This window comes from Thalia democratica, chromosome 3 (genome assembly GCF_965202585.1).
Source record: "Thalia democratica chromosome 3, ktThaDemo2.hap1.1, whole genome shotgun sequence".
In the NCBI taxonomy this organism is placed as follows: Eukaryota; Metazoa; Chordata; class Thaliacea; order Salpida; family Salpidae; genus Thalia; species Thalia democratica.
This window is the reverse complement of record NC_139167.1, coordinates 41,560,731-41,578,508: the sequence shown is the minus strand read 5'-3', so window position 1 is coordinate 41,578,508 and position 17,778 is coordinate 41,560,731. Positions and strand designations below refer to the sequence as shown.

At 24.6% G+C, this 17,778-nt stretch overlaps 1 protein-coding gene across 1 annotated transcript; it reads right to left on the bottom strand.

Moving 5' to 3' along the window:
- Positions 1 to 2,068: 2,068 nt before the first annotated feature.
- LOC145831376 (signal recognition particle subunit SRP72-like) lies at positions 2,069 to 16,063 on the bottom strand. The gene is made up of 16 exons (XM_082938618.1): positions 15,933 to 16,063; positions 14,072 to 14,195; positions 13,219 to 13,339; positions 12,856 to 12,996; positions 12,124 to 12,299; positions 10,588 to 10,726; positions 9,282 to 9,413; positions 8,140 to 8,268; positions 7,477 to 7,575; positions 6,781 to 6,936; positions 5,791 to 5,838; positions 4,825 to 4,928; positions 3,446 to 3,523; positions 2,993 to 3,166; positions 2,721 to 2,915; positions 2,069 to 2,625 (listed from the first exon to the last, which is right to left on the bottom strand). Exons 1-16 carry the CDS (start codon positions 16,039 to 16,041, stop codon positions 2,481 to 2,483), a joined length of 2,070 nt encoding a protein of 689 aa, XP_082794744.1. The 5' UTR covers positions 16,042 to 16,063; the 3' UTR covers positions 2,069 to 2,480.
- Positions 16,064 to 17,778: the final 1,715 nt, after the last annotated feature.

The following is a 17,778-nucleotide window of genomic DNA, read 5'->3' as shown; positions in this document are numbered from 1 at the left end:
ACTTTAGATGTTCTGAAAGCTACTTTAATATTAATTCCTATTGTTTCCAAATTTTTTGTTATATTTCTGCAGAATTTTTCTGAAACCTTTTTTATATAAGGAAATTTAAAAAACTGTTGTTAAAGAATTTGTAACTTATCTTCTAATTTATTTATTTTTTCTTTTTCATTGTTTATGAATTTAATTGGATAACCGTTTCTCAAAAGAAGATTCTTTATTCTAATTGGATTCAGAAAAATTCAGCAGAAATATTAAAAAAAATTTAGAAACAATTGGAATTAAAATTAAAGTAGCTTTCAGAACATCTAAAGTTGGAAACTATGTTTTATTGAAAGAAAAGATCAATAAACACTACAAAAATTAAATCGTTTATAAGTTTCAATGTCCAGGTGATCTGGATACCCAATATATTGAAGAAACGGAGCGACAACTGTTCGTCAGAATTAAAGAACATACAAAACCTACAAATAGTGTAGTATTTTCACATATAGAACAATGTAAAATCTGTCAAAATAATAAAGATATTTTTAATTGTTTTGAGATAATTAAATTTTCTTAAAGTAGAAATATTTTACTTGCCGTAGAAGCTATTGTGATTAAAAAAATTAAACCTAAACTTAATCCTCAACTAGGTCCTGATAAAGGATCTAGAATAGTCCATTTTTGTTCTGATTATCTATTTAATTTTTTTTCAACTGTCACATAAACTATACTTTAAACATAAAATAAATATATGAAAATAATTTGTACATTGTTTTTTTAAGGCTGGACTACTAGTATATTAAACTAACTCATCCTTTATTCTAAAAGCAGAACAATTAATTTATTAAAATAAATGTACGCTAGGGTGCATCTTTGAGGAGTAAAATATTTTCATTGTGGCAAGTTAAAAAAAAAGACAGCACACAAAATTATTTAAAGCTTTTACCAAGTTTGAGTAATGACATTTGAAAATTTTGTTGCCTTTTTTTTTGCCAAAATGTGTATAAAATATGCCAGAGTTGGTGACCTATCAGATCCTCAGAATAACAATCCTATACCACTTTTATAAAACTTTATAACGGACCTAGAATTGTTTAAAATAATTTATTTGTTTTTAGACCCTTTATTTTGACTTAATAGTAAAGTAAATTGCTTTCATAAATTAAGATATAGGTTTGATTATACCACTTTTATCATCAGACCGCCAGTTTAACTTGAGCTAATCTCATATGACATACGTAAGTTCGGGCTTAGGCTCTGTTTGACTTTCGCCGATGTTTTCTTTAAAGTGTTTTAAAGTATCAGTAGCTTTTTAAGATGTTCAGCAGCTTAAAAAATATATTAATTTTTAGTTACTCTAATATGCTTTTAAAAACTCATCTAAAATAAAAAACATAATTACAATATACTTCAGATTTTTGAACCTTTATCTATTTTCTAAATGCTTCAAAGAACTAGTGAATGGTTGTTTTATTAATAAACAATGTTAAAAAACTTAGTGAGTTTTGTTAAGTACACACTCAATAAAATACATGCTCTATAAAGCATTTAGAAAAAGAAGAATTTGAAAAATCTGAACTTCAAACAGTTTTAAAGTTCAAACCCAAAAAAAAAAAATCTTCTTCTCAAACTACTAAATTTAAATCTTAACAAAAAATAATCATAATTCAGTTTTTAGCAGTAGTTTTTAAAGAAGTACTAAAATAAATTATGCTGTTGGTAATAGAAATAAAACTAGTTTAGTTTTACAAACAGGCTTTTATATTTTTTACTTAAAAACCCGATTGTTGACCAAAAAGTTTAATATAATTTCGAAATTAAATTCTAGTCAACTTTTAAAACCTTGACTTAGGTTCTTTATCAATTGTCGAAAGCCTTACTTAACGTTTATAAATTTAGAAATATAAAAATTCGCTTTATTATTTTTTATGAAAACATTTTATGGAAACTTTAGAAATACCTTGTATGAATGATTTATTATATTGGATCGTCCGAATTCATAAAAGTTTACAACATTGTCTTAAGAGCTTCAAGTTATAATAACAATATTTAAATAAAATTGTACATAACCATGTAAAATAATTTATTCTGACAACAGAATTAAAAAATTGCAGAATTATTTTGTTAATATATTTAAGCAGCCTATCAAATCAATATATATCTAAAATAACAACTATAAACTATGGTATTAACAATTTTAAAATTTCTAAAGAAAAAACTGTACGTAATAAGAACTAAATAATTTTAAATTAAAAATACTTTAGTTGAATAATTCTCAATCGTTTCATAATTTTCAAATATTTTAATAAAAAAATGTACGTAGCAGGAATTAAATTATCTTAAAAAAAAAATATTTAAGTAAAATAATTCTCAAACGTTTCATAGTTTTCAAATTGTTTAATTTGCATAACACCAAAATAAGCTAACAAAAATGTGTTTAATAGATTCAAAAAGAAACTAAAGTGCTCTGTAGAATTTTGACATAAACATAAATTCATCTACCACTTTCCGTTTTTCTTCCTCCTTTTTTTGTTTTTGTTCGGCTTGTTCGCTGTCGGCTTGGGTGAGCTGATGGGAGTTGTTGAAGCAGATGCTTTTTGATTCACGCTTTGCGAGGAACCTGCTGCTTTCACCGACATGTCACTGTGAAACATATACGTTATTAGTTCCATCGTGATATAAAATATAAAGAATTATTACTATACTGTACGAATACCATAAAAATTGATCCAACTAACTATTGATTGTCCGCGTTACTCGAGCTTGCCGTGCCTTGAGGTCCCTTCATCAGCTTTCTTTTGTCCTTCCTTCTCTTTTTGTATGTCGACCTCTCTCTCAACGGAATCCACCTTTCAGGATCTGGAACGAAGTCTGGCTGGAAGTTTTTAGGAGCACGGTTCTTCTTTTTCTTCTTCTTTTTGAGCGCTTGCTCTCTGAAAATTCCAAACAGTTCTAATCAAATGCATAAACGTTTTTTCTCTTAAGCTCAAAAGTAATATATGCTACTCACCCCTTTTCGGAGACCACGTGACTTTTGCTTTGATTTTTTCCCTGCAAATCTCCGCTCACTGTTTCTTTTTCTTTGATGCGTTTGACATACCGTGGCTTTATGGCATTTGCTTCCAACTTGTCAACATCTACGTCTATTGAAAGTTCTTCTAAGCTTGGTAACAGCTCACAAATGCTTGGTAAAAATTATTATTTTTGATATAGTATAAAAAATGTACCTGAGCTGCTAGCAAAAATTAGAACAGTTTAAATAGGCAAAATCTGTTTGCTTTAAATTTTCGTTAAACTTAAAATAATAAAAGTAATTTACAATGGAAAATTAAAGTTTGAATAAAAGTACTACCCAATTAAGTCATTTAAAGTATAATTATAAATATCTTGCTTTGTATAAAAACTCAAAAAAAAAGGTAAGTATTAAGAAAAAAAAGTAAACTATATTTTAGCTTCTACTTACTTGTGAGCCTTGTCCTGACTAATGTGAGAATAAGTAAATATTAACTGCGCCATTATCTTCGGGTTTTTTGGATCCAAACTGAAAAATTTGATAATTTAAAAATAGTTAGTTTCTATATTGTAACATAAACTTCAGTACATTTTAGTATTTACTTATGCACTGTTTGTAGTTAGTTTAGCTATTAAATTTATAAAAAAACATAGCTCACTCGATGTTTTATTGAAAATCTAAAGTACATTAGTAAATATAAAAGCTTTTAAAAGATTGCAATGAATTTATGGGGTGCACGACTATTCAAATTCGGACAATTCAAATTCCGACAATTCAAATTCTTAATAAAAAACTGAAACGACTAAAAATAGAAAAGTAATGTATATTTGTCTAAAATAAAAAACGCATTTGTAAATCATATCAATATCTACAGGCCATTTGTTTCTTTTTGTAAAACATTTAATATTCTTTGAGATATGGCTTAAATAAAGTAAAAAACATAGTTATTTTTATTAATTTTAAAATATCTTGAAAAGTAATTTAGATTTTGAAAAAAATAAAAAAAGTGGTATTAGATATTATTGAGATCTACATATGTATTTTTAATTTTTTTCAAATTTATGTTTTTTATTGAGATACAGTCCTTTAACTATTTTTTTAAGAATTTGAATTGTCGGAATTTGAGTTGTCCGAATTTGAATAGTCATGTAACCGAATTTATGTGACTACAAGCAAACGTTGTATTACAGCTTCAGTTTTTAAAAAAGATTCTAAGACAAGAATTAAGTTTTCAAGCTAAATAGTACTTCAACAATGTTAGATTACAAATCTTTGTTTATATATTATGTAATTGTTTAGCACCTAGTAGTTAAATTATAACTTGTTTATAATACATCCTAAAAAAGAGGAATTTGACTTATTATAAAAAACATCTAATTTTAAACTTAATAGTTAAAGTTAAGTTTAGAGTCAAAAACGAACATTTCAAATTAAATTAAAGAAAAAACTACATGATAATTGAACAAAAAAATAAATTTGATTAAACAGGGTTGTCAAAAGTTTTTTTGTAAATTTCTCCCAGGTTTTTAAAATAGAAGTTTTTTGCTTCTTTAAAGCGCAAAATCAAACTTAAGTTTTAAAAACTGTCTTAAATAGTATAACAATATTGTAAAGATACTGTAAAGCTACTTTAAATGTGTTTAAAAAAAAAAAAAAATTATGATATTTTTTGTACTTTATCTATATTTTTCTACTTTACATGTAAAAATTGTTTCAAACTCCTGTTTTTTTTGCCTAAATAGGCAAATTATAGGATTTCAGGTTTTTTAGCAACCCTGATTAAATCGTATAAGTAATAAAAATTTGATTTAAAAAAGTTTCTAACAAACCTTAACATATTTTCGAGAACATTAGCAGCTTGTTGATTTTTATTTTTATTTAGATGAAACAAAGCACACTTCCACATCATCAACTTCAATGCTCTGTTGTCCTCCTAAATTTCGTGATTAGAAAATTACAATAAGTAAATTACTAATAATTTAATGTACAATTTTTTATATCAAAACAGCTTTACTTTTCTTATATATGCACAGATCAGTTCTGCTTTATAAGCTAGAGAGAGCTACTAAGAAACTTTCATGCATATAAAATAAAAGTAGCCTATAAACTGTTTATTTATTACTTATAAAGCATATAGGTTTTATTACAAACACTGAGCTTTAACACATTTTATTTTATTCTTCATCTATTGGCTTTGTCATGCAATCCATTTTTAGCTGATGTTAGTGGAAATTGCCAGAGAATTAATGATAAGTAAAGCAGTAAACATATCATTATAGATTTTAAGAAACAAAGACTGAATAAGTACTAAAAAAAGTAAAAAATAATCTGCCTTGACTATGGTTCAATGCAAACAGTATTTAAAAAAAAAGTTTTGGCTTTTTTAGGTGATAGAACTTGTATTTTAAGATTTACTTCTTTTGACAGTTTACATAGGAATTGATAAATATAACTAAAAATATAATTTAACTTTTGTTTTATATCTATTTAATAATTTTCCCTTATTAAAAGTTTGCTTTAAATTTCAAAACTAAATATAGAATCAAAGAATGAAAGAATTAAAATCAAAAATTTACAGTCTGTTGAATTAATTATAATTAGACTAGTAGTAAGTTTTTGTATTGAAAACTTTAAGCTTTGTTATTTGTAAGTTTTAATAGGTTAATTTTAACCTACAGATTAAAAAATATATATTATTGAAGTCTGTTTATGTTCCTGGTGTCTATAATGGGGTGCAGAATATTAGTATTCATGCTTTCAAAAATTAGACCAATCATTTTAAAAAATATCGATACCTTTGCTAATTGAATTTTATTTTGCTTTGCTTCTTCCCATAATCTCATCTGATTTTTAATTAAAGTTTTTTTAAACAGTTAGTACTAGAATACTTAAAGATTTTTTTGATAAAGCTTAGTTTTAAAAAATTAAATAACGATAAGATCAGTTCAAGTTTGAAACATTTATACAAAATAAAAAAAGTACTAATAATTTACATAACTGATCTATCTGAAATGTGAAACTCATAATACTATATTAACATATTCACAATTTTGTCTAATTGTTTGTAAAATTTAAATAGAAAACAGCAAAACTTCACTAAAAAACCTATCATTAGTATAACTAGTTTATGAAAAATACAAGTATTTTAATCAAAGTTTACATTTTTTGTTTAATTTTAGACATACTTAAAAACAAATAAAACTACTTATTTTTCAATGAGTTAATAGTTGTTAAAAATACATATATTGAACAAAGCTTATACTCAAAAACAGTCTTAATAATCATTAAATTTCACAATCAATTTTTCCAAAAACTAGTATTCAGCAAAATGTTTTTTTTTTCACAATTTAACAAAAATATTACAAAATGTCTTAATAAGTTCATAAAAATAAATTTATGAGACAGATGAGCTTTTAAATTAATTACATTACCTTTAATGGTGTTAAATTTATATTTACTGTACTTAAAATTATTTAGAAGTCAACTTAATAAAGAGTAACAAAATATAATACTTTAAAAAAGGTAAAATTATAATAATAGTTAAAATTATTAAATAAAATTAATTGACATAAGAAGCTTAGAAATTAAATTTTTAGCTACCTTCTCAGAATTATTATATTTTAAAATAGACTTATCTTTGAATAGTATAAAATTACAAAATTGTTAAAAATATAACTAAATTCTATTGTGATTATTTCAAAAAGAAGTTGCACTATTTTTATATGACTTTTATAAGCTACTTGATACAAGTTAAAAATTCAAATGTTCATTATATGTCAAAATACCTTGTCTTTCATACTATATTCTATAGCACGGTCGAAAAGGTTTGAAATAGCATCTTCATTTTGCAGTTTGTTGTACAAGGTAGTTAACAAGCTGACTGCTGCTGGCTTGTAGCAAACTTCCACCATACTCTCTAACAACTTACAAGCCTCTTGAATCTGTTTAAATTTTATTTTTTATGCACTAAACTTTTGACTAAAGAAAATGCTTTAGTAAAATAGAGTTTAAACAATTTCTTGTTACTACTAAAAATTGGATAAATAACAAAATATAAGTAAATATAAATCTTTAACTTTAGTTTTCTGTCTACTTACGTTTTATTATTTTATTAATAAGACATTCCAACATCTTCTTACTTCAAAACAAACAATTAATGATTAAGTAAAACCAATTTAAGTAAAAAATAACTGCAACATACTGCGATTTTTAAACTATTTACCTTTTCTTAATGTTATTGAATTTAGGAAATTGTTAATTTAGGCCAATAAAGTTGGATATTTTGAACAACAATTAAATGCTGTTCATAGCAAATAAATATAATTCAACATTTTTTTAAAAACTTACTAAAACAGTACGTCATTTAAAAATACTTAAACCTATAAACTAAGTATACTTTCATAGTAATAAAAAGTAAATTTCTTAGACTTAACATTTAAATAAAGCTTAAACGAGACTATGAAACATTTGTTGTTTTTCACCTGGTCAGTTTGAAGTAATAATTGCAAAATAACAAGTTTAATGTTTGTCATTTTCTCAGCATCAACATCTTCATCACTCTCCATTTGGTTTATGTAGTTCTAAAATTTTTTGTTTTATTAGCTTGCTGTTTATAAATCTAAACTTTAAAAAATTTAAGTATAAATATTCTTTATAATTAAAAAAAACTATAGTTTGGTATAAATTTTAACTGTTTATGCTTGAAAAATAATAAGTCATTAATAAAAACAAAACATGTCTACTTACTTATACTTTTCAAATATAAGTTATTCTTAAAAAAATAAGTTTCAAAGTGCAAGCTAAAATGATAAAATAAATATATACAATGAATTACAAACTAGTTAATTTTATCCAAAATAATAAATTTCGTTAACTTTATTATTTTAAATGTATTAATCAACTATACTAAAAGATAAGTTTTAATAAAATATAAATAATATAAGAAATCTAATAACAAAAAAAATCTATTCCAATGGTATAATTGCTTTGTTACAGTAATTAGTAGATAGTTTAAAACCAAAACAAGTTTGATTCAGATTACCAAAAAACTAAAATTTATTTAGCATGTACTTGAAATAGCAGATTAAAAAAAAATTAAGTTTAAAACAAATTATAAAACAATGAAGAAGAATTTTATTTCAAACCGTTAAAAAAGTAATTGCTTCGGACTTGCTCTTTTCTTTGCACAGCATAGCTGCTTGTATCAAATATGTCAGCTCTTCACCCCCATATTTAACTTTCATTGATTTCAGCAGATCTTTACACAGGTCCGTCTGTAAAATAAAAAAAATTAATACTGTTCTTGTTTGAGAGACATAAAAAATATCTATAGACATTTTTATTTAAACTATTTCTTCCCTTAATCTTTTTAATTTGATGCCTTATTAAATTGTACCTAAAGAGCATTCCATTTTAGATTGTTGCAAAAAAATTGACAAAATAGTAGTGTTATATAAACTTAAACACTATAAATATTACATTTTAGTTTTTATAGATACAGGGTTGCCTTATGTTGATGATTTTTTACAAGTTTTCTGAGTTGTTCCAATCTACAGTTATAAGTGAAAGAAAGCAACTATTTTTAAACATAATAAGTGGCTCAGTCTGTAAAAAATACACTAATATTTTTTTATTAATGTTGAAGCAACATAATAAAATTACGGAACATTAAGAAAAGCTTAACAGACTGTTAAAAATAGTTCTTTGTAAAATAAATGCACCCTAAAATTGTGTATGGTTCAAAAATAAAATATATACAATATTTAAATTTTATCTTGTAATTTTCAATTTGCCCCTAAATCAGTAAGCCTTAAATTAAAAAACCAATACTGATTAATAGTTTGATTAAACAAGTAAAAAAATAAATATTATGTTTGTAAATTTACTAAGTTAAAAATTTTTTTTTTGTAGATTTGTAATGACCATGTACATTTGTATTAGTATATAAGTTTTTTTTTGAAAAACTCGGAACTTTTAAATTATTATAAATTTCTCAAAATACGCTTACTAAATAAAAATGACTTAAAGTAATAATTAAGGTCAAAAGATATTTGTATACATACATAAATATTTAAAATAACATTTTGTAAAATTACTGAAAAAAGCTGAAATAAATAATTTCAAGCTGTTCAAAAAATAAATTAAACTTGTCAGACTTCGAATCCTAGCTGCTTAAGTGAATTTTTTTTAAATTTTTAAGAAAATTTTAAGTTAAGCTACTGCACAATACTACAGCTATTTATAAATTTAATGAAGCGTTTACATAACAAAATTATACAAATCCAACCTTATTTGAGTAGAGGTGAACAAGAGCTCGATTCAAATCAATTTTCTTCAGTTGCATTGGAATAAGTTTCTTCTCGACACCAGGAGCAGCTGCTGCCTTGGCTCGTTTACGAGAATCAAACATGTTTGTTTCCTGTTTTAAATAGGAGCTTTAAAAAAGTTTAATAAATTTCTCAAAAATTGTATACGATAGTAGATATAATGCCAGTTTTAGTTTATAATTTACAACTAGCGGATAAGATATTTTCATAGTTAAAAGTGAAATAACACATTGCTATTAGCTGTTAAGCCTATCAACAAGTTTTTGAATAAAAAAGTATTGATAGTAAAAAAAATCCAAAAAATGTTTTTTTCAAACAGTATCTGTTATTTTAAACTAGAACATGTATGTATATTACGTAGGAGTTTTACAATGTTTTCAAGTAAAAAATCCCTGAGTTAGTATTATATAAAGTTAACAACATAGCATACTATGAACATTTTGTCTTTGTAGAGCTGTGAATATTTCATGAACAGTGAAACGTCTGTAGTCAATAAAATATTAGCATTAAATAACTTTTGGTTACATATTAGGTTATGTAATGTTGTTTAAAAATAAAACATTATATAAAAGCTGAAACCACAAATTAGCATTACTTTATAATATGCAATCAACAATAGTGATACGCAATAATTCTGGATATGAGGGTTATTAAAAGTCCTTTAAGCAGTAATTTAAAAAGTCCTTAGCAGAAATAATACTAATTTATATGAAAGATTAAAACTTGATTTACATTAACTACAACTAAGTAAAATAAACTAATACCTATCATTTTCCTGAGTTTTTTTAAACCGTCTATGTATAACACTATATAGTTAGTAATACTTATAATTAAGAAACAAAAAATATTATATTAATTTGTTACTAATGAAGCACTTAAAAAATATACTAAAATGTATTTTTAAATCGAGAATCAAGTGGCTTTAAATATTATTCGAAATTTGTTCTTTAAATAACTAGATTCCATACGCATTAAATCAGTGTGATAGGTATCATTTAATCAGTAACAGATCAAATGAAATAGAAAGTTTCTTGCAAGCCACAGTACTTTTGTGAACTTATTATAAAAGTTTTTAAATACCACACTTTTTTACAAACAGACTAATTATAATGAATTAAGCGATATTCGAACTATTGCATATTAAAAGCTAAAGCAACTTAACGACCTAGGTTATTTTTGCACTAACTGTTTTAACTAAAAGTTATTCACAGGCTAAATTCGGCTAGCTTAGTAAATACAATATACTATAAAATGGTCCATACTTACCCTGTTAATAGTGATGATGTTGTTATTGGTAACAGCCATTACTGCAATATCAGATGGTTTCATTTTAATTATTTGGTTGTATAAAACCGACGATTCTTCTTCTCTACCAAGCATTTGCAATGTGTACGCTAATTGAACTCTAAAAAAGCAAAAAAAAAATTATATGAGCATTAAGAAAACTATTAGATTTATTTATCTAAGCAACTAACAATGGAATAAATAAAGTTATTTAGAAACCAACCATTTTAATAGAATTCATTCTAAATTATTTAAATTACTGTTGTCTTATTTTTTATAAACCACGATTGATACATTTTATTTTAGGTTCTTAATTTTAGCTTACACTTTAAAAGTAAAATTATTTTTTTTACTACTTATACTATTAATGTATGTATTAAAAAAAAATTGTGTATAAATAATGCTAGTTAAACATGAAAATTTTTAAACTTTATTTTAGTACACAACGTTTCTAAATAAACACCAAAATAATTGTATAAACCAACTAACAATTAAATGTCAACTAGTATTATTAAAGTGTAAAATTTTAGGAAACAAAGAAACCAAGAGTATATTAGAATACGCGAGTTGCTTTTAATACATAGTTTAGCAAATACTTATGGTATATTTAATTAATAAACATTTAAAAATAGGATATTTGATAGTGTGAGTAGCAATAAGTTTACTGTAACCCTAAAACTAAATCTGTATTAATTATTATTACATTAAAAAAGTTATAAGTATAAAGTAAACATTTCATTTTAACAAAGCTGAAAAATTCCTACCAGTAATATATGACAACAGCTGCACAAACAATAAAAGTGTAACATATATGGAGTGTGTACGTATTATGTATCATATACTCAGATACCATTTAAAAATAATTATTTTTCATAGTAGTCCTATAAACTGTTAAAAATTTAAAAATAGTGTTCAATAATAAAATAAGATATTTTTTTAGCTATGTTCAAAACTTGTGAGATTATTTTTTGTTAAACTATAGAAATTATTTAAGGTAGGCAAAGCTCTATTAGTTCTATAATAAAATTCACCAAGCTTAGTATGTTAAAAAACAATCAAGGAGTAAACTCATAGTTTAAAAACTTAAGCGTAATCAAGGGATTCCTCACAGCTTTTAAAAGTCAATTTTTTATTAGATATTTACAATGTTTATATACAAGTATTTTATAACTGCGAGCTTTTATTATACGCGTCATAAAGTATTTACAGTAAACTAAGTACAATTATGTTTGAGATAAAATACTAACTTTGTTGTGTTGACAAACCAAAGCTTAACCTGTGCTAGATGGTCCTATACATTCCCATCTTTTAACCTACTTTATATTTTCTTAGCAATTATTAAATGATTCTTTATTTTTTTACTTAACTGTTCAATCTTCATCTCTAATAGCTTTTAAATGCATGACTATTGATTTAGATTTTAGAATATCCCTTTAACTTTATAAAAACATAGCATAGAACTAAAAAAACTGAAGTTTTTTATATTTAAATTGTGTATACTTGAATAAAATTAATTACTTGATAGGAGCGAGTTCAGATTCAATTTCATCTTCTTCCAAGTCTTCCGATTTTTCCACTTTATTCTGGGCTTTTTCAAGCAGCACTTTTGCTGCTTCATAATGCCCTTCCCCAAGTTTTATACAAGCAAGATTGAAACATTGCTCATATGTATCTCCTTCACAATTCAAGTTTGTCTGTTACATAAGAAATTATTATTCAGTTGAACACCACAACTAGAAATTAAATCTAATGGTTTTAAAAAATTTGAAACTATGAAATAATTTTAGTTCAATTATTCTTTCTAAAAGTTCAAGATTTTAAAAATAATTTAAAAAACTTTAACAAATAAGCAACTAACTTTTATTTGTTATTATATTTAAAAAGTGTAATATCTATGTAGAGTAACAAACATTTGCTTATAATAGGTTTAACTTAATAATATACATAACAAAGTCTTAGACAACATAAAGTAAATTAAAAAAAATTAGAACCCTGCTAATCTATTTTCTTTCAAAAATAGAGAAACTTTAGTCTTTTGAACAAACTATTTTATTTAAAACTAACTAAAAAACAGTATATCAATATGTTCTACTTTAATTGTTAAAAAAAAATATATATGTTTCAAAACATGCAGGAAAATTAAGAAAAATATTAGATACTTCTAATAACCTAAAACTAATAAAAAATATTAAAAAGAAACTCAGCCTGTAGCAATATGTTTATTTAACTATCAATTAGGACATATTGTACCTCAGTGTTTTCAAACATGGATAGGGAGGCATTTACAGCAATGAAGTTTGTCATTCGTTCATCTCCACTACCATCATAACATTGTTTCATCAACTTTTTGTATAAAGGTGCACATTCAGAGTATTTCCCAAGTTTGTAGTACTTAAAAAAAGTTTAATTAACACAACCTCACTCAAAAAAAAATTGTTAAAGTTTTGTTTACACCTTCTAAAAATCTAACTTATCAAAAATTTAAATATTAAGCTAATAACCTCAAATTATATCATATATAAAACAATAGGAAACTAAAATAATGATTTTAAATTTTTTGGCTAATCTATAAATTATAAAAGCAAAAAAAATCACGGTGAAATTAAATCTAACAATTTGTGCTTTCAATTCTAGCGCTTTAAGGTCATTAGGGTCAGCTTCAGAAATAGTCTCTAATGCTGCAGACATTTTTTGTTCCCGGTAGTAGCAGTATGCTTTTTCAAAAACAGCATGCCTGATTATTTATTATTATTTTTTATTTCTTACACACAAGAAGAAAAATACACAGATAATAATATTAATTTTTCTATATCCTACGAAAATAAATATATATCGTTCTAATAAAATAGTTTGAATTCATCAAAGATTAAAAGTTTTTTTCTTTAACTTGAGCATTTATAAAGGTATTTACATTTTAATGTAGTATTCATTTGTGTTAAGACTAACAGTATGTATTCAGAGAATCTAGAACAAATAATTTTTAGCTAAATTGCTAAAAAATTCAAAAACTCAAAAATAAAACTTCTTGAAACATGTTAGTAAATGATTTCAAGTGATTTTTATTTATTGACACAGTCTGCACTACTTTAAAAACTTATTTTTTTAAATATTTAGCTCATAAAAGTAGTAACAAAAACAGAATATAAATGGTGGTTGAAGTTAAATGCTGTGAACAATTCATATATATGTGTTTTAAAACTATGTTATAAACAAAAAACAGTCATTTGACTTCCTGTATTTTAAATTTAATTGAAATACTATTTGCCTAAGCCAGCATTGCTTATAATAACTTTAGTTGTTAAGTATTTAAAATTTTAACAGCTGGCACAAATAACAAAAAATAACAATGAACTATTTAGTATTAGATAGATAAGATAAGACACAAATTTTTTAAATCAGAAACTAGTATTTAAGTTGTTTAATAACTAAATTGTAATCATCAGTTAAATATATATTAAGAACTAACTCTTGAATCTCAGGAGTAGTTGAAATAAACTTAATTGCTTCCTCAAATAGATTCATCTGAATTAGACAGACAACCTTAGTTTTCATTGCCAAAATTTCTTGCTTACCATCTTTTGTGTGAATTACTACAATAGTTATCAAAAAGGTAATATTTGTACTGATAGGATAAAAGATTATTTTTTTTAGCTCTAATGTATCTAATAAATATTACCAGGGTTGCCACTCGTTTTTTCAATTTTTTTTTCCAGGTTTTCCAAATTTTTCCAGGTATTTTTAGTTTTAAGTTAATTTCTATTTTAGAAACTGTGTTAAATAATATAAAAATATTGAAAAGATTCTGTAAAGTTAGTTTTTCTGTAAACACTTTAAATGTGTTTTTTAATTTAAATTTTTTTTTTGATGATGACAAAAAATCTTAATAATATGATAGATTTTTTGTGTCAAATCAAAATTTTATTACTGAAAATGTTAAAATTATCAAAAATTCCAGGTTTTTCCAGGTTATTTTAGCCTAAATTGTCAAATTCCAGGTTTCCAGGTAAAGTGGCAACCCTGTATTACAAATTGAACTAGTTATCAAGTCTAGAAAAAAAAAATTGGTTAACTTATTAATAAAGCAAAGGTTAATTAACCTTATGTATTGTTAATTAATCCTTGCTTTATCCTTATTACTTTTAGGTTAACTTATTAATATATGCCGTTTAACTTAATTTAAAAGAACAAACATTTTCTTTCGTTTCTTTAGACAGGGTTGCCACTCTCTGAGTCAAAAAATCTTCCTTGAGTGACCAGAAACTTCCCTGAGTAACCTTAAACTTCATGAGTTTCCCTGAGTTTTTTTCAAACCCTTAAAGTTATTAATTTATTAAAAAATAACTTTTTAATTCTAAGAATATTGAAGAACTTGCCGCAAGGCTTAAAATTTTTAAATAAGCACTTAAAAATGAATAAAATAAACTTTTATGAACAAAATATTGAAACTGGATGAAGTAAATCTCATTCTAGATCTAGAAAAAAAAATTCCTGAGATTTTTTTAAAAATCTTATAACTTCCCTGAAACTTTTAGAAAAAACCAAAACTGCTCTGAGTTTCCCTGAATTAAAAAAAGAGAATCAAAATTCTTTGAGTTTCCCTGAGATTTTCTACAACTTTAAAATTCTTTGAGTTTCTAACAGAATTTTCTAAATATATCAAGGAACATTTCCTGAAAATTTGAGGTAGTTATCTCAAAAAACGTAGGAGATAAATTTTTAGTCAAAAAGTCTATTTTTGCCGTTTTAGTTTGCGTCTCCCATAAGGAACCTATTGTTGCCTCTGACTTTGACCAGCTATTTCTCAAAAATTATTTTGAATTTTCAAAATCTGTAAAAAGTGTCTTGTAGCTTAGTAAAAGCTATATAAAATAAGATCAAAAACCAAAAAAGGGTGTTTACCCCCCTATGCCCTTAAAGTACTGCTGTTAATTAAATTTTGTATCTTAATTTGAAAAACTATTTACAAATATGGTAAAATAAGATTTATATTAGAGTATAAATGTTAAAAAAAGTGAACTCAAACTGTACAGATAGTTTACAAAACTATATTACCACTCATAAGATGAAAAAATTTAAATTAAAACCTACATAAAAATTTGCACTATTCACATATTACAGTTAGTAATATACTAAAAAACTTATTTAAGTATAGAAACTTGATTATTAAATTTCATTTTGAAAACATTTGAAAACATTTAAAAATTTTAGTTATAATACTTAGTTGGAAACAAAAAAATCTACAGATACTAAATATTTTTGAACTTTATAAAAGATGTGTTTTTAAAAGTTCAAGATAAAAATTGTTTCTACTATACTGCAAAACTTACTTTTGTTACAAGTTTTAAGTATCTGTTTAGTATCAGTTTCAGCTTTAGTAAGCTTATCAAGCTCTTTGTACATTGATGTAATGTTTACTTCTGCTGCCTTTTTACTCATTTTGTTAGTTATTTAAATATCTGTGATTTGTTTTTAGAACTTTAAAAAATATGGTTAATATAAATTAACATATTACTGAAAATTAGTGTAATTTCAAAATCAGTCAAAAAAAGCTGCATGTAGAGTTTGGAAATAGTTAATGTATTATAAAAAACATTGAAAATTGATGCTGTTTAAGCTACATAAAATTATATTTACTAAAACTTTAAATTTTTCAAAATGTAGTATTTAGGAAAAATCCATTGCTGCCAATGTGTTATACAAAAACCATAGCATAATATAGGTACCACACCATTTACTTTCAAATTTCTTTTTTCCTTTCTATAACAGCAACACACAACCCAATAATACTTTAAGAGTAATTTTAAATCAGCTAGAATATTTAGCTCATGCAAATTAATTTGTTAAAATATATATGCTTGAAAAAAAAAAAAATAACACAATATAGCTTATAATTAAAAAAAAGTTTAAAATTACTTAACTAGTCAGTAAAGTTAACTGAAAATACAATTATGACAAAAAGTTTCAACCAAACTAAAAAAAAATGTTCCACTAATAATGTACAATACAGTAAAAAATATAAAATTAGACTAGTCCAATGTCACCTGTATACAATCAACATAACAAATAATGACCAGCTTTAAAGATTAAAGAATTTTCCTAAAACATATGAAAATAGTTTCTAGATGTAACTTATACAAATATATATTTATTATTTTTCAAATGATTTTTAAGGAAAATATTCATTAATAAAATCTGAAACATTTAAGATTGCTCTAGAGCAGAGTTATTCAAAGTTATTCTCATAATTTCCCCCTAAGCATAAATTAAAAATTAATAGCCCTGTTTTATTAAATGTTAACTCTTTACTGTTTAATATAATGATATTGCCCACTTTGGAAAATCCTGCTCTAGATTCTAGTCTTTTAAGTAAATGAAGATTTCAATTTACTGTGTACTACACTGATAATTGAGCTAACATTCACTATAGTATCTTGGTATAAAAAAAGTAATCTTTGAAGATTTTTATAATAAGTTATATGTTTTATAACCAACATTAAGAGTAAAAATTAAAAAAATAAATGGCACTGTCATAAGATTAAACCATTTTAGGTTTTATAGTATTTAAATATCTTTAAAGATGAACACAAATAGCAAATTCTAGAAAAAAGTAGAAACTTCATTAGTACAGCCATTTTATTTTTGTTTTAATGGTAGAACATAAGTCTAGTAGTGGACCTTGTGAAATTAAAAACACTTTATGGGAAAAAGTGAGTGTGTTACATCATGTGCAATGTACCTGCCTCATTATTAATTGATTTTTAAATAACAAAGAATAACAAAAACTATATTTTAAATAAAAACCCTTGGTAACATGCTATTTAGAGAACACTCATAAGGCTATAACCTCAACAAAAAACACCAAGTGTGGAAAAATCATGGAGCTAAAATCCCTAAGAAAGTGTTCACCAGCAATACAACAAAATATTACACCAAAACTCCAAAGATTTTACAATAATGGTTGATAAACCATTAGCAATTGAAATGACATCGTCAGTTTGCAGTTAAGGGCATAGGGGGGGGGGGGGGGAGGGGGGTAACAGTTTTTTTTTGTTTTTTAGTTATAAAATTTTTATTTTTTTATTTTTTTAAATTCTGTTCCGACAGAATTTTTAAAATATTGCAAGGAACATTTCCTGAAAATTTGAGGTAGTTATCTCAAAAAACGTAGGAGGA

Excerpts from the sequence above, each read along its gene's own strand:
- LOC145831376 (XM_082938618.1), bottom strand. The coding sequence starts at position 16,041 with ATGAGTAAAAAGGCAGCAGAAGTAAACATTACATCAATGTACAAAGAG. Across the intron at positions 7,576-8,139 it reads AAGCAATTACTTTTTTAACG|AACTACATAAACCAAATGGA; the intron begins GTTTGAAATAAA and ends AAAAAATTTTAG. Across the intron at positions 2,916-2,992 it reads CACGTGGTCTCCGAAAAGGG|AGAGCAAGCGCTCAAAAAGA; the intron begins GTGAGTAGCATA and ends TGGAATTTTCAG.